Source organism: Amphibalanus amphitrite, unplaced genomic scaffold, assembly GCF_019059575.1.
Source record: "Amphibalanus amphitrite isolate SeventyFive unplaced genomic scaffold, NRLGWU_Aamphi_draft 000493F_arrow, whole genome shotgun sequence".
Lineage (NCBI taxonomy): Eukaryota > Metazoa > Arthropoda > Thecostraca > Balanomorpha > Balanidae > Amphibalanus > Amphibalanus amphitrite.
Window position 1 is genome coordinate 378,040 of NW_024881987.1, and position 23,191 is coordinate 401,230.

Below are 23,191 nucleotides of genomic sequence, written 5' to 3' on the forward strand. Positions count from 1 at the left end.
CGCCGGACGCGGACCCGCCCTGTGACGCAACCTGACGTGACCCGGCCTTTGTGACGCTGCTCCGTATTGTAACGTCACCCACAGTCAGACGGAACCTGACGTGACCCCATCTTTGTGACATTGCTCCGTATTGTAACGTCACCCACAGTCAGACGGAACCTGACGTGACCCAACCTCTGCAGTTTGCACCACTCTGCCGCGGCTCTATCGTCGGTATGACGTCATCCAATGATGTCACCCGCCTGTCTCGGCGCCGGTGACTTGCCACTGTGTGCCGTCCTTTGTCCGTCTCGGCCCAGAGATGGTATCGGATGCGGGGAATCTGGCGGGTCGTCCGCCTCTCTGACCTCCCCTCCCACGCTCTCCCTCACCTGTCTCCCACACTCTGCCTCGTCTGTGACGTCCCATCCGTGACAGCTGCTGCACCTAGTCAAGGAGCTCTTTGTCTGTCCTGCGGGTCACCGGGATTGCCTAATGTGTTTGCACATGCCTGCGAAATCCATCTTTGCTCTATCAGGTGTCTTGCTCTCTGCTTGGTTCGAAGACGACAGACGAAAATAATTATCTATCCCGACAATCAATTGTGTAAGTCAGACATTACACCTATTTGTCAAAAACTCTACGATATATTCTATCATGTCTAACAAGTTCAGCAATTAGCGTAATAAATAGTTTCAAACCACTTACCACTAGAACGAAGGTAGCTGTCATGTTTCGAAACGGATTTAGCCAAGGAGACTGCAACTTTGCAACCGACAGTAACCAAGTTGGCACCTTTGCTGTCCCGCAACACATGGAAGCTGCGACGCTACATTAGCATGTATCTCGATACTGTATCGCAACACAAAAAGACTGCAATGAAACAATGGTCTCTATACAGACATACTGCACCGCAATATAGAGAGACTTCAACGCTGTACTGGCTTCGGCCTTCGACAGACAGGCTGTGCCGCAACACACAAAGATTTCAACGCGGAGTTGGCCTGTAACACTGCTAAAGTATCCGTGACGCATAGAAACTTCAACGTCGCAGTGGCATATATCAGTGGATTGGCGACTGCAACGCTGAGCACTAAGTGCATTCCGATTATTATGCCTAGGATAAACATTAAGCAGGGAACTTGAAACAGCAAGCAGATGCTTGCATTCAAGAGTCAGCTACTGATCGGAAACGCCATGTTTGCAGCGCGATGCATGACAAGGTAAGACGGAAACACAAATTCTCGACGTGTGCAATCTCGACAATGTGCCAGTTGTGCGAATTTCCGGCCCGTAGTGCCCATCGGTAAGTATCGTTAAGAGCGGCAAATACTATGAAACTCGTCTAGACATATTGGAACAAAGAACGGGTGAGCACTGGCACTGGCACTGGCACAGCACAGGCTAAGTTTTTTATTATCGGTGGTCTGGTCCGCTGCCCAGGCTGATTAAGTTCAATGCACATTTTACATGAAGTGAGAGTCGCGTGTTTTTGCCACGCTAACTATTTTTTTTTGCCTGGATGCATGCTGATCAGCTAAAGTACGTTTCCATCCGCAAACTGTGTTCTATTGCGGCTGGCCGAATATCTTGTTCTTGGTTTTCTGTGTGAAGACGGCTAACTCACGGAGATCTCGGGCTGCCGACGAGGCCGTCTTGATTGTTGAGGGAACTGCGCCCTGCCTGCTGCTGAATCTGCACGTTTCCCGGTCTTTCCACGAATATTTTTTTTTCAGACTAGTGCAGGATAGCTGTCCCAACGTCTTCAGTGAACCTTGTCCATGACAAAATTGGCCAATTCGGCTTGTATTCCCGTTATAGTAGGTAGTTACAGGTAGCTGTTATAGTTGAGGTAGCTACAGGTAATGAATCCTTCCAAGTTCCAACAGTCAGCGCCAGACCAAAATCAAATGATTTAGCATCAAAGCACCTATCTTATTGATGTTCAGATTAAATCAGCATGTTATGCATAGAGCTGAAACAGATTTTTCATAACATATCCTTTGCCGACGACAAGATATTATGTAATCTAGAACACATTTGATCCACATCAACAAAACCATGCGTATTTGTCAACGGGAGCTATGGGAGCTATCGGTTCTAACATAATTATCCTGATTCCGTTCCCGTGTCTGTGTCCCAGTAACCCAGCCGACAGGACTCCGGGTAATCGGTCCTTCCGCTGTCCGTCTCCGTCATACATAATGCCGTAGCCGAGCTCCCTGGTGCGTGACGTCGCGCTCTGACCATAGTCCACACCTCGGCGGCGCGAGCGAGCCGCCGTGCGCTCCCAGCGGCCGTGACGGTGACGGGACGGCCCGTTACCGCCCCCGATAGTGGTCGAGCCGCCGCTCCGGCAATATTTGTGTTAGCGGGAACCGCTCCCGCTGTGATAGACGCGCGGTGGGAGCGCGCATCGGACCGACCGCGTCCCAGACTGAGCCGGGCGTTCATTCATATAAATTTACGGAGAACCGGATGTCTGAATACACACAGTCGGACTCATTAGACTCAGAGTGGGACGCAGTCTCACATCAGACTGACAGATTGACATACTGCAGACAGACATAGTAACTAACAAACGCACGGACAAATTCAGCTGGAGCTTGAAAGCGCAGCAAACCCAAATAAGGGTTTATAAGCTACCACTCATTACGACACTCATCTAAAGGCGAATCGGCTATCCATACGCACTTCAGAACCCAACTAGCCAACTTGGACTGGCGCTATAGGCATTAGAGATTCTGCAATATCATGCCAATGACATTTCACGTCTCTGGTAAACCAGCTTTTGGTCTAGTAATACCCCCAGTCTCGACCGTGACCTGTGGGACAGTCACCCATTGACCCCTGTGATGACATTGGGCGTGGCGTGCCCGCTCGTTCGAGTGTGTCTCTAACAGTGTCAGGGTCGGGTCAGCGCCGCCCACGACACCACCGACGGCCGACACCACCGTGACCGATTGGTGTCGGCGGTGGTGACGCCCGCTGGTGCTCAGACGGCGGCGGGTGGTCGGTTGGGAGTGGTTGCCTCCGCTGACCGGGTGGTGCTGGTGCCGGTGGTGACGCCCGCTGGTGCTTGGACCGCGGTTGGGTGGGGTATCGTTATACCGCCGCTGACCGGCAGTGTCGGTTTCGACGGCCACGGACGGGGTAACGGGTCTCTGTGCGTCGGCCGGCTCGCTGCGGTGGTGTGCGCCGACCGGCGGGGTTCGACTACACCGCGATCACCGCCGTCCCTCCCACCCACCATCTGTTGTGCCGAGCCGAGCCGGTGCGGTTCTCAGCCGGTACCATTGCCGCCCACTCAAATCTCGGCTGAGACGGCGACACCGCGGCGGCGGCGGCGACGGCGGCCGGCGCATGCGCGCTGGACAGTCTTCTGCTGTGGCCGGGTGGCCGGTCAGTCGGCTCGGTGCAGCGCGCGCGAGGGCATGGGAGCCGCCCAGTAGCCGAGCGAGCGACTCAGACAGTGAGCAGTGTCACCGTCCCGTCCGCCGCCGCCCGCTCTGCCACCATGGTGTCGCCAGCGCCGCTGCTGCTGCTGCTGCTCGCTGCAGTAGCCACTCACGGAAAAGGTAGGCCCGCTGCCGACCCGGGGGCACCTGGCACTTTCACCTTGGGTGACCCCGGCCCGCTGCAGTTGCACAGGCCCCAGACGGAGGGACGTTGCAGCGGGGACTGCGTGCGGGCGCCGCCGGACGCCTCAGGGTGATTATTATGCATGGCCAACGGACAAAGGGGCAGCGCGGGCCGAGGGCCGAGGGTTGGGTGCCTCCGCCGCGCTGGCTGACACACGGAGGGGCCCCTCTGACTGGCAAACGTATAGGGGCTTTGCAGTTTGCATGGCTTTGCAGTTGGTGTGCATACGTTGGCTTTACACACTTAGGGACCTACCAAGCTTTACGTTGGGTACTACGCTAGCTATACACGAAGGGGCCTCCATACCATTGCCGCCCACCAAACCCACCAAGGTGGTTGGATAGAGTCTGCCTGACACCTGAAGAAGGGATGTAAGGGAGCCTTCTTAAGAAAACAGAATGCCTGCCGAAAGGTCGGTTTGAATTTTGAAAGAGGCGTCAAAGAAAGGAAAAAGTTGATTGATTGCTATTGCGGAGAGCAGAAGGGAGATGTTCTATTATAGGAGCCCTTTATAGGATACCTCTGTATCCCCCCTTCCCCCCCCAGGTGAACACCGCAGCTCAGAGGTTTTTAATCTAAGTACAGATCGCTTATGTCTAATAACTTTCCTTATCGATGTTAAATGCTTATGGTTGCGGTCCCTTAACAGTTAGCCCGTTTAGTGCCGGGAAAGGTGACTGATTTCTTGCCTTTTTTAATGTTCCAGCGCAGCTTTTCGAACTTGAAACAGCGTAATAGATGTACGGCGTACATCTATTCCTGACACTTGTTATGGAGATCTTAACTATCGTCCGACTTCTCTAAAGTACCTAGTCTCTATCCTCTTCCCTCACCTTGTTTTCATTTTAGTATTTTGCACCTTGAAATTATGATTCGTTTTAACCAATCGCTATGCCTCGAACATATGACGTTCGGTTTGGTCTCTCATTTGGTCTCTGGTCTCCCGTACGTTTGGTCTCTCAAAGCAAGAAAGGAATGGTTGAAGGTGTTTTTTTTTCTCTCTAGATGTGAAACCCATTTGGCTGAAAATTATTTTCATCAAGGTATTTGGTAGACTTGAATGTGCCAACCCACTCACAGGTATCAAAAGCATGTAGTTACTTTGCACCGCTGCCTAGCTGTGTGTACAACTGAATGTCATTGCGCGCCATTCAGCGTAAATTACAACAAAAACGGCTCGTCACATGTCCATAACACTATACGTGTAGCTGGGACCGGAAGCCCAAAACGCCGCCAATCACATAACTGGCGCCGTTTACGACAGTCATCTCGGCGTCAATCTTCTGAGTCGGTCACTAATTCTGACCGCCACTGTAACGGTTTGACGGTGTCGGAGCCGGCAGCGTGCTCTGCGGGCAGCGGCGGCGGCGGATGCCGGTTCCCAGGTCTGTGGGACGCCTGCTCTGGGCGGCTGCGCACCCTGCACGTTCACACGGTCCGGCCAGGCAGCCGCGAGCTGCTCCTCCGACGCAGATGCGGACGAGGTTCTGCTCGACCGAGCGCGACGCGGACTGTGCCGGTCAGCTGCTGCTGGATGCTGTCCATGGAGGTCCGGTTAGATCGCTACTATAACAGGTGCTGGACTCAGTGCATGCGCGACTTGGTAGCTCCTGAAAACAGGTGTTCAGTCTTCGTGCAGTCTGGGATGGCTACATAAGGCAGGTGCTAAGTCCACCCCAAACTATGTCAAGGACATCCCGCAGCGCATTGCCTGTAAGCCGTTACATGTGCTGGCGAATCGTGATTGACAACTGACAGACGAGTTGTCCATCGACACCTAAAAAGGAAACAGTTCGACGCTCCAATCTCAGCGGTTCTCTCAAAATGCAACTCGAGTCTATAGTGCAATTTTAGAGTGCTAACTATAAGTATAAGTCTCCACCACTCCTTCACCGGACTGTGGGGAGACTCATGTTGGATTCATTTCGAATAACTCGTCCATTTCCTCCTCGCATTCCTGCGCCAGCCACCCGACCTGAACCGTCCCCTCATTAGGACACGTATCACTGACCGGCACGCGCCGCGACCCACGACACGTGGCGCCGGCACCGTGTCGTTTTTGTCCGTGCCGCGGCTCGGTCGACCGACACTCAGACAGGGAGGGAGGGAGAGGGATAGAGAGGGAGTAGGAGAGGGCCTGTCCGACTGCCTGGCGCCGCTGCAGACCCCACTGCAGCCGTGAGAGCCGGCGCATGGGCCGTCAGTTCGTGTCTGACCCGGGCTGCTCGCCAGCCAGAGGCGGCGTCCGGCTCTGGAGGCCGGCCGGCCGGCGGCAGAGGGGCGCTGCCGCCGCAATCTGTCAGTCGGCGCCTACTCTCGGTATGTGGAGACGCCCACAGACCGAAGTGGGGTCTGTCTGAGCTCGGTTAGCAGCGGACGGTGGACAATGGACGTTGCCGCTGATCTGCAGTCCGAGATACACCTCGGCCGGACAGCGAACAGTGGGATACGCCGGGCTGGACAACGGACAGCGGACAGTAGACACTGGACATTGTCCAACCATCCCCGCCGAGTCGCAGTCCGAGATACGCGCCGGCCGGACAATGGGCACTGTCCAGTGTCCAGTGCCCGGTCCAGCCGCCCCCCGCCGAGCGGCAGTCCGAGATACGCGCCGGCCGGACAGCGTCACAATGGCTTCCTGCTCATCGGGTGACGGCGTCCACAGCGGCGACCAGCGTGTTTCCGGCCCCACCATCGGCTCCTCTCGATAACAAAGAGCGCCGGGCGGTGTGGGCGGCGCAGGGCGCTCTTTGTGCCGCAGATGTGCCGTACCCGGCGCGGCTCGGAAAGCCGGGCCTGGTTAACGGTGAGCCGGCCGATACGGCGCGGCTCTGCGCCGGATTTGGTGCCGGTCGCGCCGCCACCGCCGCCCTGGCCGGCCTGCAACCGGTCCGACCGGGCCACCGAGGAATTTTCTGCCCACGGCCGGTGAAAGCCGCGGCTTCGAGGTGCGGTCTGGCGTCTGCACTGCACGAGCCGTCTGCTAAATAAGCCCCCTGGCTGAACATGCTCGACTCGATGCTGACTAGAGGCATAAAGCATGCCAAAGCAATAGTCCTGACCAAGGCCGTATATGTAGGGTCCTGACCAGATAATCATTCATCATACCCAAGCTGAACCTTTTCTCCTTAGTTTGGCGATATTCCAAAGTTTTCGTTGTGCGGTGCACGGTTGGGCTTCTATGTAGGTGGATATGTTTCGTCATACGTAATCCGCTTTTCTCTTTGTCCGATACTAATTGGGTCGTTAACCATACATAACCATCCAGTGTAAGATCCAGGTCATACTAACTACGGCTATGTAGAACTGTCAGTATTGAATAGTTAATAACTAGGGTTACCCGCGTGCTCTGCAACGCGAAGGGGGGATTTTTTGACCCGTGGGTATTGGGTTGGTCTGTGTCGATTTGGTTGGTAGATATCCATTTCGTTCGATTGCTTTTTGACGGCCAAGCATTTTGTAAGAAAACAAAAAGATACATCGCATCGAGGTGCCCGTGTCGTATTATCATGCGTTCTACTTTAGAATGATTAGAAAACTGGCGTGAAGTCTTTTGAGGGCCATCGATGAATTTCGCTAAAAATGACAATGGAATGGTTTGGAACATTTACATTTTTAAGGATACTGTTGCTAATCATGCAAAAATGAAGAGTGAATATTGGACAGAATTGAATGCTCTATCCAATGGTACCATATTCAATTGCCAAAGGTATCAGGTTATGCGGCAAACCCCGTGTGATTAATAAAGTGGCACAAAATTGACAAACACCATTTTCTCCTGTGATTTGCACCACCTTGATTTGGATCAATCGGCTTTTCACAATTTTTATATAAGAGGCGGTACCTTTCTCTTGCAAATAGGCGTTGATTCAACTCGCTCCATTTAACGGTCACCTAAAAATAAAATCCATTCCAAAATCCGTCAAAAATCGCAATTTTTCAACAAAAGTACCAACATGGGTGCACGTGGCGCGTGCCATCCCCTGCACCGCACACCATTCAATAGCCCGTTCAATTCTGTACACGATGCTGTTTTCCCCGTGCCGGTCGGACCCCTGGTCACCAAGATATTGCACGGGGACTGGACCCGTGTCGCCCAAAATTAGCCGTTTTCGCCCGATTTCGCACGCCGATTTATACATGTAAAGTCTATGACGCGAATTTGCACTTTTTGAGCACGCGCCACGCGCTCCCTATCAATCCAATCGAGCTGAGACCCCTCAAAGGCACGTCGCGCATCCTTGATCTATAAGTTGTGCAAGTTTCACCGCGCTAGGTGCAACGGTCTGGCCTGTAGTCCACGCAAAGCACCACCAAGTCGGGACCTCGGTAACGGACAGACCCTCCTCAAATAGTAATATAGACAAGCGGCTGCGCCACTTGCTTTGCTGCGTGGTGAGCAAATGCGAAAGCAAATTGAAAAAAACGCCCGTCCGCCGACGAACGCAAACATCGCACAAACAAAAATAAAAAAACGACCGCCTCCAACCGCGAACAACACCGCAAACGCCGCAAAAAATGAAAACCGCCCGCATCCCGCGCCCGCCCGCCGCCAACCGCAAACGCCGCAAAAAAAATTAAAACCGCCCGCATCGCGCGCCCGCCCGCCACCAAACGCAAACGCCGCAACAAATGAAAACCGCCCGCATCGCGCGCCCGCCCGCCACCAAACGCAAACGCCGCAAAAAATGAAAACCGCCCGCATCCCGCGCCCGCCCGCCGCCAACCGCAAACGCCGCAAAAAAATTAAAACCGCCCGCATCGCGCGCCCGCCCGCCACCAAACGCAAACGCCGCAACAAATGAAAACCGCCCGCATCGCGCGCCCGCCCGCCACCAAACGCAAACGCCGCAAAAATGAAAACCGCCCGCATCCCGCGCACGCCCGCCGCCAACCGCAAACGCCGCAAAAAAACGCCCGCATCGCGCGCCCGCCCGCCACCAAACGCAAACGCCGCAACAAATGAAAACCGCCCGCATCGCGCGCCCGCCCGCCGCCAACCGCAAATGCTGTAAAACTGAAAACCGCCCGCATCGCGCGACCGCCCTCCGCCAACCGCAAACGCCGCAAAAAAACGCCCGTACCTCTACCCCTACCAACACCACTGTGTCACGTCAGGTCACGGACTAAGTTAATATAATAATAAGTACTAAAAATAAGACTTGAAGTGTTCCCAGCCCTGCTCCTATTCGTGCCATTCCATTACGCTTAATCGTATTTGTCGGAAATGGCGCTTTGTGGCGTATGTGGCGCATTGTGACAAACGCGGCGCATTTTCACCCGGCGATTTACCATGCATCTTGGCACCAAATTGCACCCATATCGGACTACATTTGACAAAACTGTGCGATTTGCGGCAAAAATGACGCCCTGAGATAATTGTGGCGCGTTCCGGCAAACGCGGTGCATTTGTATACTCGTATCACAAACTGTTTCCATTGAACGAAAATCAACACGTTCTCTCGCCACTTTTCATTCAAATTAATAACTTGCCGATCCTTCAATGCGAGGCACCCGCCACCGATCGGCATGCATTTAGTCCACAAAGTTTGTCGACCCCGGCTCTCAATGAAGATCTACGAACCGATCAAAATTTCATTGGCGTTCTTCCGGCGCGCCCCACGCGCGAACCGTGCACCCCAGCGAGTCGGAACCTAGAAAAGGCACTGACCCGCTCTGTCACCTGTAAGGTGTGCAAATTTCAACCCCCTACGATATACCGTCTGCCCTGTAGGCCGGCTAAATTGAACCCACTACACGGCGTGGCGGACAGACAAACAAACAAACAGATGGATCCTGTTCAAATAGTAGTATAGATGGTGGGTACCTAACGACAATCTCGTCTAAATGGGTCAGATACGCGGTCCAACAACAGTTTGGTCATTATGACAATTATAAACAGCCTTCCGTTTGTCTTCAGGTGTCTGAATGACTGGCTTGGTTCGTTAAGCTGCAAAGCTGATCCGTCGTGAAGCTACGAAGTTGACCGGTCACCCCTCTCTGTGGAAGCACCATGAGAGACCGGTTGTGAAGTTGGATGACTTGTCGCCTCCCTCTGCATCCCATGCCATATAAGCTGACCCATGCACTCAGCTGGCCCTTATGCGCTGCCGCCGTGCATAGTTGACCTGTTGGCTGCCGCCTCCTTCCTTCCTGCACACTCAGCCATGGCCCTTATACCTGGAACTGTGCACAGCTGACTCGTTGATTGTCCTTCCCGAACACTCAGCCCTGACTACCATGCCTGGAACTATGCACTGCTGACCTGTTGACTGCCGCCTCCTCTCCCTCCCTTCCAGTGCACCGGGGCTGGTAAACCGGTCAGTGGTCACTCAGTTCGTCGTGCCGGTGCGGTATACTTACCCAAGGGCTGCGAATGGTCTCCATCGAGCGCAGACAACAGTCTCGGCTCATTGAGCTAAAGGCACGGCCACACACAGACACACAAACACGCCACCAATAGGGAAGGAGGACATTCAAACGGCGGCTGTGTCTCTGTGTGTGTGTGGGAACTGCCCTTGGCGGCCGTCGGACGACATCGAGGACGAACGGCCGCTCCGTTCCGGTCGACGGCAGACGGCCGTATCAAACAAGGAAAATACCGGCCTCTGTGAGATTTACACTGCGTGCTGTCGTCGTTACCCGGCTTATAGCTGTGGCTGGTTTTACTGTGAGGTATGGTTCGTCTTTACCCGGCTTAGCTGTGGCTGATTTTGCTGTGAGGTATGGTTCGTCTTTACCCGGCTTAGCTGTGGCTGATTTTGCTGTAAGGTAAGGCGGGTGTAGCGATTTTAATAAAATAGCTTTCCCGCGGATCGTGGCCTAGCGATAAGAAAAGGATAGATATTAATTGCAGTCATCCCGATCACCTGAGGTTAATCAGGTTATGATCACGAAGTTGGACTCGTCAGTTCCTGTAATTGGGGCGATTTCCTCTTCAACCGTAAACAAGGTCATTTCCAACTGTCACGAAGAACGTTTGTGATTTAACGTTTGTGAGCTCCTCATGCCTCGGCCTCGGCCCATTGTTGTTCAACATCGTGAGCAACAGCATCGGCTGTTACATTCCATCCAGCGTCAACGGCTTCCGCATCTTGGCCGTTCGCTATGCAGACGACACCCAGGTTGCGATAACTGGCCCTCGTAGCCGGCTTCCAGAACTGAAGCTTGCTCCGGAGAACGTGTTGGACACGCTGTGCACATGGTTTCTCCAGCACGGTATGATGGTCAATGCCAGCAAAACAGAGCTCCTCATGTGCGGTGACCGTCGCCAGCTGGCTCGGATCGACGAGCCTCCTCAGATCGAGTTTATGGGTCAGGTCCTTGCGCTATCGCGAACTGTCAAAAACCTTGGTGTGGTCATGGACCCCGAGCTCACCTGGGAAGCGCACATCAACACCATCATCAACCGCTGCTTCGGCATTCTTATCGGTCTCATGCACATCAGACACATTGTTCCACATTCTATTTTACCTCGGCTTGTCGACTCTCTCGTTTTGTCCCATGTGCGGTACTGTGCTCCTGTATATGGTAGCGCCAATCGCACGACCATAGCCAGATTACAGAAAGTTTTTAACTTCTCAGCCAGAGTTATCTCCGGGCGGCGAAAATTTGATCATGTTTCTGATGTGCTAGACGAACTTGCATGGCTGCGTGTACCCGAGTTTTTAGCGCATGTGGACATGTCACTGATGCATGGCATTCTTAAGTCGGGGAAGCCTGATGTACTGCGCTCTTATATATCCTATAACCATGAGCACGTGTGTCGAGACACCAGACAGTCGCACCTTTTAGCCGTATATCGTGCGAAAAACAACCATGGCAAAGGTCGATTTGTGCACCGAGCCACCTCCCTGTACAATCGAATGGCGCTGCAAAACGGCTTGGCTGGTCTGAGTGTGGCAACGTTTAAGGCCAAGATGAAGGACTTACTGTGCCAGAGTAACGCAGTCGGGTAGGTCTATGCCGTGATAGTGTACTTTGTCACTGCTATGCCGTCATTGTACCTCTCAATTTATCTGGTGTCAATCAATCAATCAATCAATTTTATTTAACATCCCATCATATAGGGACAAAGCATATTGGCATGATACAATACAAGGTGTCTCACACAGTTACACAATACACATCATATTCATGTGACACAAAGACGTACAAACAGCTGTTCCATGCAGCCTGTTCAGCGCAAACCAGTAACCCCGCAAACTTTAACAGGAGTGCTACGATGACACTCGTTGGGGTAAGACGAGCATATGGATCATGGCCCAGGCGTCGCCATTGTTCTGGGCCAGTAGCCAGCGCAGTGAGTCGGCAATACCATCCACTCGTCTGGGAGCGCTAATCAGGTCTCGTGACACATGCCCCCCAGCAACTCTCAATAGTGTTTCATAGTTCATCCCACACAGTGAGAGCATGTGACTTACAAGTGAGCCTGGGCAGTGCAAACGGGCCGAATTGAGCGCAGTGTGAGCCAAATCACTTAACAAAACACGACGAAGGCGTGTTTGTATGTGTGTTTGTGGTGTGTGTATGTGTGTTTTTTTCATACCTATGCATATTGTCATGACGATGATCGGAGAATAGCCCTATTTTAGCGGAACGATCTGATGAAGTGCAATAAATAAATAAATAAATAGCAACAGCAGCCGTTCTAAATGTCACGGGAACCATCCGAAACTATCATTCAAACTTTCCGTCCCTGAATCCCTCTCCGACTACAATCAGCTTCTTGTCAGCCAGCACTATTCTCCCAGGATCTGTCTCTCCCGTGAGCCGTCGGCCGCGGCACCCACAGACGAGCTGCTCTCGCCGGGACCTTGGGCCGAGAGCGTGGTGACGGTGACCGGCGGAGACGGGGTCGCCCTTCGACCCAAGGCCGCGGAGGCGCGGACCCGCGACCCGCGCCCGAGGCGGCATATCATTGGTCACGTCATCAGTTCACACAGGGCGAGTCGTCATGACCGGTGGCGTGGGATGTAGCATATTCACGGGCTAGTTAGAGGCCGTAAGACGTCAAACTAGGAGCTAAGACCATGCGGGAGCAGATGGCATAGTCACTACGGAGTGACACGTTCAGTTCCTGGTGTTAACAAACTCCGTGGTGTTTCCGCGTCTTACAGTAGCACCCACGAAATGCCACTAATGACCGGTAGTTTTACACCCCTCGTCTGTATTCTGTCGGCCCTTCTGTCGTCGTTACGACAGCCCGCATGGTTCGGCCGAGCGGTAGAAAGTACCGGGGGGCAGTGGCGTATCCAGGATCTTGAAAAGGGGGAGGCCAAACCTGCTCAAGGGGCCCCACCCTTACCTAAGGGGCCCCATTAGTAGCGTACTTAACCTACGCCCAGGTGCGGTTCTTTGCCACTTTCGCCATGTGAGGGAGGTTTTTTAGGCACACTCGGCAATCTAAAAAAAAAAAACTATTAAAACGTGAAAAAGCCATCGACATCTTTAGCTCTGTAGTGTACCTACAATTTATTTCAGCAGTAGGCATATCCTACAGTTTTTTTTTTTGCTTTGGTCGTCGCTGGGGTCACTAAAGAATAAAGATTATCAAAAGCAAAATGTTTTTTTTAATTTTTTTTTTTACGATTGTAACATTTCTCAAAGGGCAGATGTCAATCTATTAGTGTCTTGCGCTGGTTGAGGGCTGATACCCTAACCTTTAGAAGGGCCCGCCTCGGGTTGAGCTCTGATCTAGATTGATGGCTTTATGTCGCCCACATTGGCCTCACTCAACCTCTGAAGGCTAATTCTGGCCTCTGAAAGCCCCACATCGGCAACAAAATGAACCACGCTGGCCTTCGGGCCCATAATGGCCTCAGGACCATGCTATGGCTGCTCACAGGGCCCCCGCGGGCTCTTGGGAGTCTTTGATTCAGCCAGCGCGGACCCTCTGTCGCCCATTGGTACCGCAGGGCCTCTCGGGCCTGAAGGGACCCTAAACCCTATAACGGACACCTGCCCCCTCGCCCTTGGCTATACCATTGAATTATCCAAGTGATAAGGGGCCGTTCAGGTAATCAGCGGCCTCTCAGGTGACCAGGGGCTTTTCAATTGACCAGGGGCCCACCATGCGACCAGGGGGCCCTCTGATAACCAGAGGCCGGCTATACCAGGGGCTCCATGGGTAACTAAAGGCCTTCATGTGACTGCAGGGGCCCTTCATATAACCAGGCATTCCCCGGGTAAACATGGGCCCCTCAGGTGACCAGGGTTTCTTCAGATCACTGGCCAGGGATCACCCAGGGCATCAGGGCCCCTCAGGTAGCTAGGGGCCCTTCAGATAACCAGGGGCCCCTCAGGTAACCCGGAGACCCTCTGATAACCAGGGCCCCTCATATCCCCAGAGACCCCTCTGGTAACCAGGGGCCGCTCAGATAACCAGGGGCTCGTAGGCAATCACGAGCCCCTTCGGTAATCAAGGACCCCACAGCTAACCAAGGGCCCCTCAGGTAGTCAGGGGCCCCTCAGATAACCAGGGCCCCTTAGGTAACCAGACACCCCCTTAATCAGGGACCCCTCACGTAACCAGGAGTCCTTCAGATAACCAAGGGCCCTGTAACCAAGGGCCCTGTAACCCTTCAGGTAACCTGAGCGTGAGCCCCTCAGTTAACCAGGGGCCCTCAGATCACCGGGGGCCCCTCAGATAACCAGGGGCCCTCAGATAATCAGGGGCCCCTCAGGTGACCAGGGGGACCCTCAGGTAACCAGGGGCCCTTCAGGGCCCCCGTGTCCCCCTTGTGTACGTCACTGCACTCAAGTGACCCAAAGGACCCACTTGCATGCTTGATCCCAAAGGGGGAGGCCATGGCCTCTTGGCCTCCCCCTGGATACGCCACTGCCGGGGGGCCCTCGGTCCAACATCTGACCACCCGACGGTGGCTGTCTGTGACTGCCGAGTGTCCATAGTGAGTGTCCGTGTAATGAGTGTCCGGGGTGGGTGCACAGAGTGTCCGGTCACATGGCGGCGGAACGGGGAGGGCACTGGGGCGCCGTGCCCCCTTTGATTTTGACATTTTAACATTAGCCCTATGGGTGTTGCATGGAAAGAATGGGACCAAAAGTCGGCAGTGCCCCCCTCCCCCTTAACTGAAAGTGTTCCGTCGCTTCTGTCCGGTCATGGGGAGCCTGACGGTGGCACCCTAATTGCTGGCGAGTTCGGCCGCCCCGCTGGGCCCCTCTGTCGGTTAGAGTCTACCCGAGACGGACGGGACAGCGGCGAGTGGCTGCATTGTGCGCCCGAGCACCCTTTCATAGGAGATGACTGGCAATCAACCAATTACACGGCTACCGGCGGCTGGTTAACAGCCCTGGTTACCGTAATTACATGGCGAGTTTAAACGACTGAACACGCCGAAGCACCGCCCTAAAGGTAACGACTCTCGAGAAGGGTTACGATTTCTTCCAGAGAAATTTGATTGGGATTGCTAACGAATGGACACTACATTTCGAAGAGCGACTTCGGATGGGTATAGAAGATCTCAATGGTAATGCTTGAAAGCAGCTTCCGCTATGATTGGTGAAAAGGAACCAGGGCCTCGTCTAACATGCTAACTGGGGGGGGGGCAATTGCCTCCCCAGTGGAGCGGATTGCCCCCCCAGTGGCCAACATTTGCCCCCCCAGTCAAAACGTTAACTTCTCACAAAATTACCTTCTCCGCAATACGTTTTTGTTAGGAATCTTATATGGATTTAACGAGAAACATTAAATGATTTGTTCAGTAACTGTTCAGTGTTCACTGTTCATGGCTACGGGAAAAGATAGGGTTTTGTGATTTTCAGAGCTGTGCCCTGTTTCACGGCACGCCGCTTCACTCCGCTTCAGCGCGCTTCACTGAAGCGGCGAGTTAAACGGAACCTCCGATGCTAAGGTAAGACGTCATCACTAAACGCCAGCACGCTGTATTATATTGCTTGCAGCAGGTATTGTTTCGCATTGAAATCAGAAATATGGCTGTTGCATTTCATGTTTGTATTCCGCGACATATATCAATGCGAAGCAATACTGCAAGCAATATAATACAACACGCTGTTGTTTTGTGATGAGGTCATACCTTAGCATCGGAGGTTCCGTTTACCTCACCGCTTCAGTGAAGCGCGCTGAAGCGAAGTGAAGGGGCGTGCCGTGAAACAGGGCCCAGAGAGCGCCGAGTAGCAAACCATAAAATGGCAGCTGGCCAGCAACCCAGCTCGTGTTTGCCTCCCCCCCCCCACAAACATACAAACTCAATGAAACGCCCAACACGGATAGTACCTATGTTTATCACTGTCTGGTGGGTCAATGTGAAGGGGTAGCACACTAATGTTAACCCTCGCCGGTATTGGCGTTTTTCCAGTCGCGAACGTATAAGGGGGGGGGGAGTCCGTTGGACCCCCTTGCCGTTTCGCCCCTGATCGAGCTAGAACTTCGCGGAACAAACGACCGTGTTGCCCGTGACGAGAGGAAAACGATGATACCCAATTTCAAGATCCTTAGTCATCAGTTGACCTTCCAGGTCAGGTCAATGACCCAAAAGTCGGGGAAATCGGGACCTGTTAGAACGTCGTAAAGGGTGGCTGTTATGGTTTTTTTCGGGGTGCTGATCACGAATACCATGTTAGTTATGATAATAGATAATGTCTCCATGCATTAAGGCCAGGTCGGGTCAAATCAGGTCAGATCAACCAGTAGGGATTTTGCCGGGTATTCGTAGTAGGTGGCAAACACCTCTGACAGCTTCGTAACATGTTGCGAAGGCACCAAAACTTCTTCGTAATTGTTCAAATGGCTGCTAAATTCAAAATCAGCTCCAAAAACTAGTCTAAAAGCGTGTTAAACTCGAAAAAGTGAACCGAGTTCATCAAAGGTCAATGAACTGACCTGACCTTTCGGAGACCTTGACACCCACCCTTGTGCATGGGAGCAACATCATATTCCATGTTTAAACGCTTGAAACCACGAAAAGACTGCAAACGCTCGGCTAATGCGAGCCCACAGTGTATATAAATATTGCGAGCCGACGTAGGCCGAATTGCGATTCCGGATAAACCTGGTCTCGAAAAGTAACTCACAGGTCAAAGGTCATTTGGGGCAGGGTCATGAAAGTTTCAGAGTTGGTGTGAAATTGATAAACGCGAGGGTACTGAAAGTTGTGTCGCGATCGGTCGCTTTTTGCGCGACTTATTTGCGAAAAACCGAGAGGAGTCCGTTCGACCCTCCCCCCCCCCCCCGCACCCTTCTGCTATGCATACGGGCGAGGGTTACGGTATGGCGCAGATCGCCTATTTTGGTTTTTGTTTTGTTTTCTTTTGTTAAAAAAATCATGTTCTCAGGGCTGTGACGAAAAACAAGTGGCCTAAATCCGGTGAGAAAACAGGATTTGGGGGTACCCTAGGTTTGGCTCCTTCAGTCTCTGCCCCCCCCAGTGAAAATTCCTTAGACGATTCCCTGAAAGGAACTGTTCCAGTCCTGAGTCAAGGTCCATTATTCTTTTCTCACTGTCGATATGTTTTTAATTCCTCTTGAGATAAGACGGATAATAATGATTCCGTGTGGATGCTAAAGGCTGAAGTGCAGAATCTGTACACACCGTTTTCCTATCTCCAGCAAAGCTTACCTATGTTTTTTTCGTCCATTCAGTTACGTTCACCGTTCTCTCTACCGACTGTCTTTTTAGCTCAGCCGGCATTCGGGACTATTGCATTCAATACGCGATCCACCACGGGTAGTGGAACGTCCTCGCCACCACGCTCAGTACCCGTGGGCTGTATCCCGCATAGTTGATGAATACAATGATCCAGTGTATCTGATTGATTGCCTACAATCTACATATTAATGAGTGAACCACAAAGAAGTCGCAATCGGTCTACCACTTACGAGTCTACCACCTACGACTTTGTACAATCAGTGAAGTCAGTGAACCATGGTGAATATTTATTTTTTAATTATGATCAACGATACAATTATGACACACGTGACGCAGCACGCCTTGTGGGGGCAGCGTTGACTGAAATTCAAGCGGGCGACGCTGCTGACTTATCTCTGACGGGCATACCAGAATCTTGGGCGTCCTGTCATCCCTTTCATGCTTTCATCTGCGGCCGATATCTGAGAACCGCGAGAGGTAGCAATGCGGGGGACTGGCACGCAGGCAAACGCAAACACAAACAAGGCACTATCAACATACCAATTAGCGGCGACTGGCTCACGAGTTCCAAAGTTCATTAGGTGCATTCCAATATTCATCCAGCGTAAGCTGGTTACTGAGCACTAACGTTTTTTTCATTCATTCTCTTTCTGACAAAACGTATGACACATTTTTATTCAGAAAATCTGCATATTTTCCCCACTTCTAGAGAGCTAGAGCGGCATTGTCGAGGCCTGTGTGTCGGGGGCATTTGACTTTTCTCCGGTGTCACTCGCCGGCCCTCCCCTGCTCCACTGACCCCTCCCCTCTCCATCTCTCTCCCCTCCCCCCACTAACCCCTCCCCCTCTGTTACAGCGCGGTACCGAATCGACTGCGAGCGGGAACATATGTACGCCATCGTGGACGTCACACCGAGCATGAAACAGCTCTACCTTCACCGGCTCAAACATTTTCCAGGTATGTGCCAGCTGGGTGTCATAGTGGTGCATTAGAGCAGGCATTGTTTGCACCGACCGGATACATGTAAAAAGAGGAAAAGGTTACGACTGTAATCGTGCTCTGTTTCATTTTTCAGAACATTGTACTGTTTTGTTCCGCGCGAAGCACTAACTCAACTCATGTCGCTCACAGGCTGTGAACCGGATATGAGAAACGAAAAGGCGATATTCCACATCAATTTGGCAAACACCAACGATTTCAGCGCCTGTGGAGTTACCAAGATCGTCAACACTAAGACGGTAAGTGGGTGCTGATAGTTCCCTATACATTGTTCTATGAGCATATTTACACAAGTACACACTCTGTGCTCATTTTTCAGCTAACATATCTCATCTTTGGTAATCAGCTCACACGACCGCATTCGATTCTCAATACGCCAGTCTTTGATGCAATTGCGTTGGATAATTGCTTTAGTTTTCAAACTCATTTTACATACTTCAATACCTATGTCAATCTGTCGTATGTCGCGTCAGCAATCTTTTACAGTTGCTTTGAATCAAGCGTGCCTAAATATTACATAGACATATTGTGAAAGTGGCCTTTTTTAACTCTTCCTTTGTCCACAGTAGGCATTGTCTTGCTTTTGTGATTTCTATGAATGGAAACCTCCTCCTCATGTTCCATTTCTGACGCGGAAGGAGCAAAAAGCCCGTCATCATGGCCTGTTTCGGGCTGCCACCGGCGCGACTTTTTCCCAGCCCATTTCGCCGCCACCCAACTCTCAGTTCACCCCGTGACACACGTTTCTCTGTCGGTTTACCCAGCGACACCCCCTCACTCCCTGTGACCCCACCCCTCGTCTTCGCAGGGCCAGAGGATGTACTCCCACCAGGTGGTGATTGAACACGAATCGGGAATGAAGGAGGCTCTGCGCCTGCACTGCGCGTACAACGGTAACGGCACCGTCCAGCACGAGGCACACAACATCGTCCGGCGGTCCCCGCAGGGAGACGGCTGGCCCAGCGGCTTCCAAGAGCCCGAGTGAGTGTGAAATGGCATAAGCAGAACTATTTTATTATTATTTCACCTCACCCGGCACCACAAAGAAGAAGGCGGAAGAGTAGTGGTTAAACACATCGACAATCGGCACATAGAGCCCATAATTGACGCTTGAAATGCATACAGTGTAGTTCACAGTGAACCGCACAGTTGCGCTGTCTTTTGGAGCTCTATCTCATCGGCACACGTTTTATCCACCATATGGCAGTAGGTAATCGACATAATTGACATCAATGTGCATTATTGTCACTTGCACGGGCCGATCACTAGGCGATTACCGTCATTTAGGAGGGCGGCTAAAACTCTGTATTGCCCTCAAAATAAAAGCTGTCGGGCCAATAATGGTCATTATCCGCCCGACAGGTCATTAGCGCCCGACAGCTCAAATATGTTCAAATATATATTCTCATATGAATACCACAAATTATTTTAATGAAAATTGCGGTTATTGCAACTGAAAGAAGTAGGCGGTTCTGTACAAACAGTTTTTGATTTATATTTTATTTACAATACTTGTCATAGACCGATGCACGACCGATTGCACATTTGATGCGTTTTCGCTATGTAATCGTACGGCGTACCTATCCTTACGCGTGAAAGTTCACATTGATAACGCAAGACCCGTTGAACGTTGCATTCGGGAGCAGTGACGACAGAGCTGTTCTCGCCGTTACCAGTTGCTGGCTTTGACGGACTTCCGATGGGTCAGGCACCCGATGTTCCTGTTCGTTCATGTTCAACCAGTCATCCACTTCCATCCCACCGATGGTCAGATTAAAGTTGGGCTTTTCTTCGCACAACCGTCGTGAGGTAGCAGGCCCTCCGTTCTGTATCACCGTGGCGCTGCACCCTGGGACTACACTTGCGGCTGTGTCGGACTGCCTGGTCATCGTTTGTGCCAATATCTCAGAGCAACGCCTTTTTTGAGGAACTGACATGTCGTCAATGTAATGTGAAAGGCTTGCGGTCCTTTTGTGTTTTGTTACTTTAACGATATCTTCAGCTGCCACTCCAGCTTGATGCAATGTCGTGACGGTGGTGGCACGAACGCTATGACATGTATAGCGTTGTGATAGCTTAGCGCTATCAGCTATCCTCTGCATGATTGTTGACAGGCTGTTCTTCCCCATTGCTTCGTTTCTGAACCAACATTCATCTTGCGTCCATGCTCTCTTTGGTGTTTGGAACAGCCTATCACTATTATGATTGATCTTTTGCTGGTACATCTTGAAAACTTCTACACCAGGCCCGTACATCCTCTGATCAGAAAAGTCTACATCTCCCTGCTTGCTTCCACCCTGATGGTTTTTTGTTGCTTCAGTTTTCGAAATAGTGACATATTCCTTTCCGTCTGGGTCTTCTCTGATGACGAAATGATCTTTCCTCATCTGAGCCCAACCTTCTCGACCTCTTCTCCCGAAGAAAAAGCAGAGATAGAACCATGTAGCCTGCAGGAGGATGGTTGGATTTGACGCGAAATCCGAGAGGTAGTCACCCAAGCGCTTCATATCGTCCTCTGTGATAGCAGCCTTATGCTGAGGCTTGGGGTTGCCTGCCTTTACGTACAGTTTGCAGCGAGCGTCAAAAATGTTGTTTGCTGCAATAAACTCTCTATCGGTTATGATGTTGATCGGTCTGCTATGTGGAGCGCTGGTCAGGCAGCGATGGATGGCCGCACGAATGCAGGTCAGTGTACTGGGCGTTAGAGTTTCCCCCGCTTTCTTCGCCTTCACTTCAGCGTAGAACCTTCTTAGTAAACTACACAGTTCTTCATGAGTAACTGTTCCAAAATCGCATGCATGGTCTCTCAATGCAAGCCATTCATTAAATTTCTTCATCCCATACTGAGTGGCCTTCGATGTGTTGTCAGGTACAACACTTCTTTCCAGCTCTAACGCTCCGTTATTTCGCTATCCATCTGGCGTTTCCACGCGCAAAGGAGACAGAGCCAGGGCTGCGGAGTCGATGAATTTTCGGCGACTCCGACTCCGACTCCGACTCCGGCTTTCAAAAACCAGCTCCGACTCCGACTCCGACTCCGGGCAGAATTGTCGACTCCGACCGACTCCAACTCCCGACTCCGACTCCGCAGGCCTAGCAGGGCTGCGGAGTCGACAGATTTTCGGTGACTCCGACTCCGACTCCGGCTCGGGTTTCTAAAATCGACTCCGACTCCGACTCCGACTCCGGTCACAACTGTCGACTCCGACCGACTCCGACTCCGACTCCGACTCCGACTCCGCAGCCCTGGACAGAGCTATTATTACCTCAGAAGCTAAACCGAAAATGATGCACCGTTCGCTCTGACCTGCCTTATATACTCTAGTCGTGAGTGCTCGCCCTAAATTCCCGAAAAGTCACGTGCTTAACAATAACCAGTATTTTACATTCTCGCGCACTACGAACTTGCTGACCGACCTCCAGAAGATTTGACTACAGCAAGCTATTGAGAAAAAGGTTAATTATGAACTAGATAAGTGACAATAATACAAATAACGTGACTTTTGTCGGGCGATATGAGTTTTGAACGGCCCTTCACCATTATCAGAAGCCCTTCATGATACTTAGCGTCCCTCGCTACGCTCGGGCCGCTCAGCATCATGTCGGGCTTCTGATAATGGTGTCGGGCCGTTCAAAACTCATATCGCCCTCCAAAGTCACGTTATTGTACTATTATTGCGGCCTACGGCGCCTAAATACCCGGAAAATGTGCAATTCCCTCAGTGAATTGTCTCAATGGCTGACAATTCGCGGCTTCCTAGTGCCATAAAGTACAGGAATGCCATTTTTCACAGCATGCACATTACACCAGCAAATCACATAAGGCAAAATCGGCAGCCTCATTTACCGCATCAACGCATGTGAAATCCGCGGTGACATGTTATCGCTGCCATTCTTTGTGACTTGCCACCGTGTCTATTCCCTGAGCCGTGTCAGCACTGCAGTTCCTTGTCGACTAAAACGTGAATGTGCGGCGCCCGCGGCTGTGTCTGAGAGTCACCGCAGCACCGCGACCTCTTCACCCGTGGAGCCCCTCCCCACCGCAAACACCTCGTGTGGGCTGTATTGTGGGGAGGTCGGAAGGTCGCGGCCTCTGACCCCGGAAAGGTCATCAACAGGAAGACCGCTATACGCTCCAACCACAGAGGAACGAGGTGGTGGCCCGCAGCACGCGCCCCGCCGCGACAACAGCCGAAAAACGGACCGCCACTTACCCGATCGGCGCGGCAGATAGGAGGCCGTCTTCAATAGCGTCTCTGTCCCGCTGGTGGCCACGAACACTGGCGTTATCACCCGCTGACAGCACTATCAGCTGGTGGTCTGTATTCCCACAGCACCGGGGCGGGAGAAGACACGGCGGTGACACAACCCGGCGGACACAGTGTCGGGCCGGCGTGACATCTGTGTCACGCCGAGCCGTCACGCTGCTCTCACGGCTGGGAGCTGGCCGCGTGACGACCATTGTCGGGTGACGTGACGTCACCGCCGGCTGCAGCGTGGTCGGGTGTTACCGGCGGGACCGGCCGGTGCTGGCTGCTGTACGGTGGAAGGTTTCGGCACGGAACGAAGGATAAAGCCGAGTCTCTTTAGACGTTGACGCAATCCACTTTTGGTAGTTTCGGTGGGTTGCGCAACGCCTATGGAGGACTACAGGTGACTAGGAGACCGGAGCCACTATCGGTGGACAACTACACTAGCGCACCATAAACAAATGAGAGACCGATGAATATTGAGTCATCGCTCCTTAGAGGTTGTCCCTAGTAGAGTCTCTAGCATGACCGCGCACTATCTAGAGGACTAGCTAGTGCATTGACAGCTAGTGTAGTATCGACACATCAAGCCTTAGTTGTGAGCAAACGTGACACAGTCACCGCTGTCGCCACCTCCCTCCGCTTACACTGCCGTCCCCTCCCACAAGGTAAACACTAAACACAGACGTCCG

General features: G+C 52.3%; 1 protein-coding gene across 2 annotated transcripts in view; it reads left to right on the forward strand.

Moving 5' to 3' along the window:
- The first annotated feature begins 3,382 nt into the window (after nt 1-3,382).
- The window catches only part of LOC122392603, a 28,849-nt gene continuing 9,040 nt past the window's right edge, over nt 3,383-23,191 (forward strand). Inside the window, exons 1-4 of one of the 2 annotated variants that reach the window (XM_043387656.1) lie at nt 3,383-3,557; nt 18,106-18,207; nt 18,382-18,488; nt 19,058-19,230. In XM_043387656.1, coding sequence (XP_043243591.1) covers nt 3,497-3,557; nt 18,106-18,207; nt 18,382-18,488; nt 19,058-19,230 — 443 coding nt within the window. In that variant the 5' untranslated portion in view covers nt 3,383-3,496. The remainder of the gene's footprint in view (nt 3,558-18,105; nt 18,208-18,381; nt 18,489-19,057; nt 19,231-23,191) is intronic. The other variant, XM_043387657.1, reaches the window with a different exon arrangement.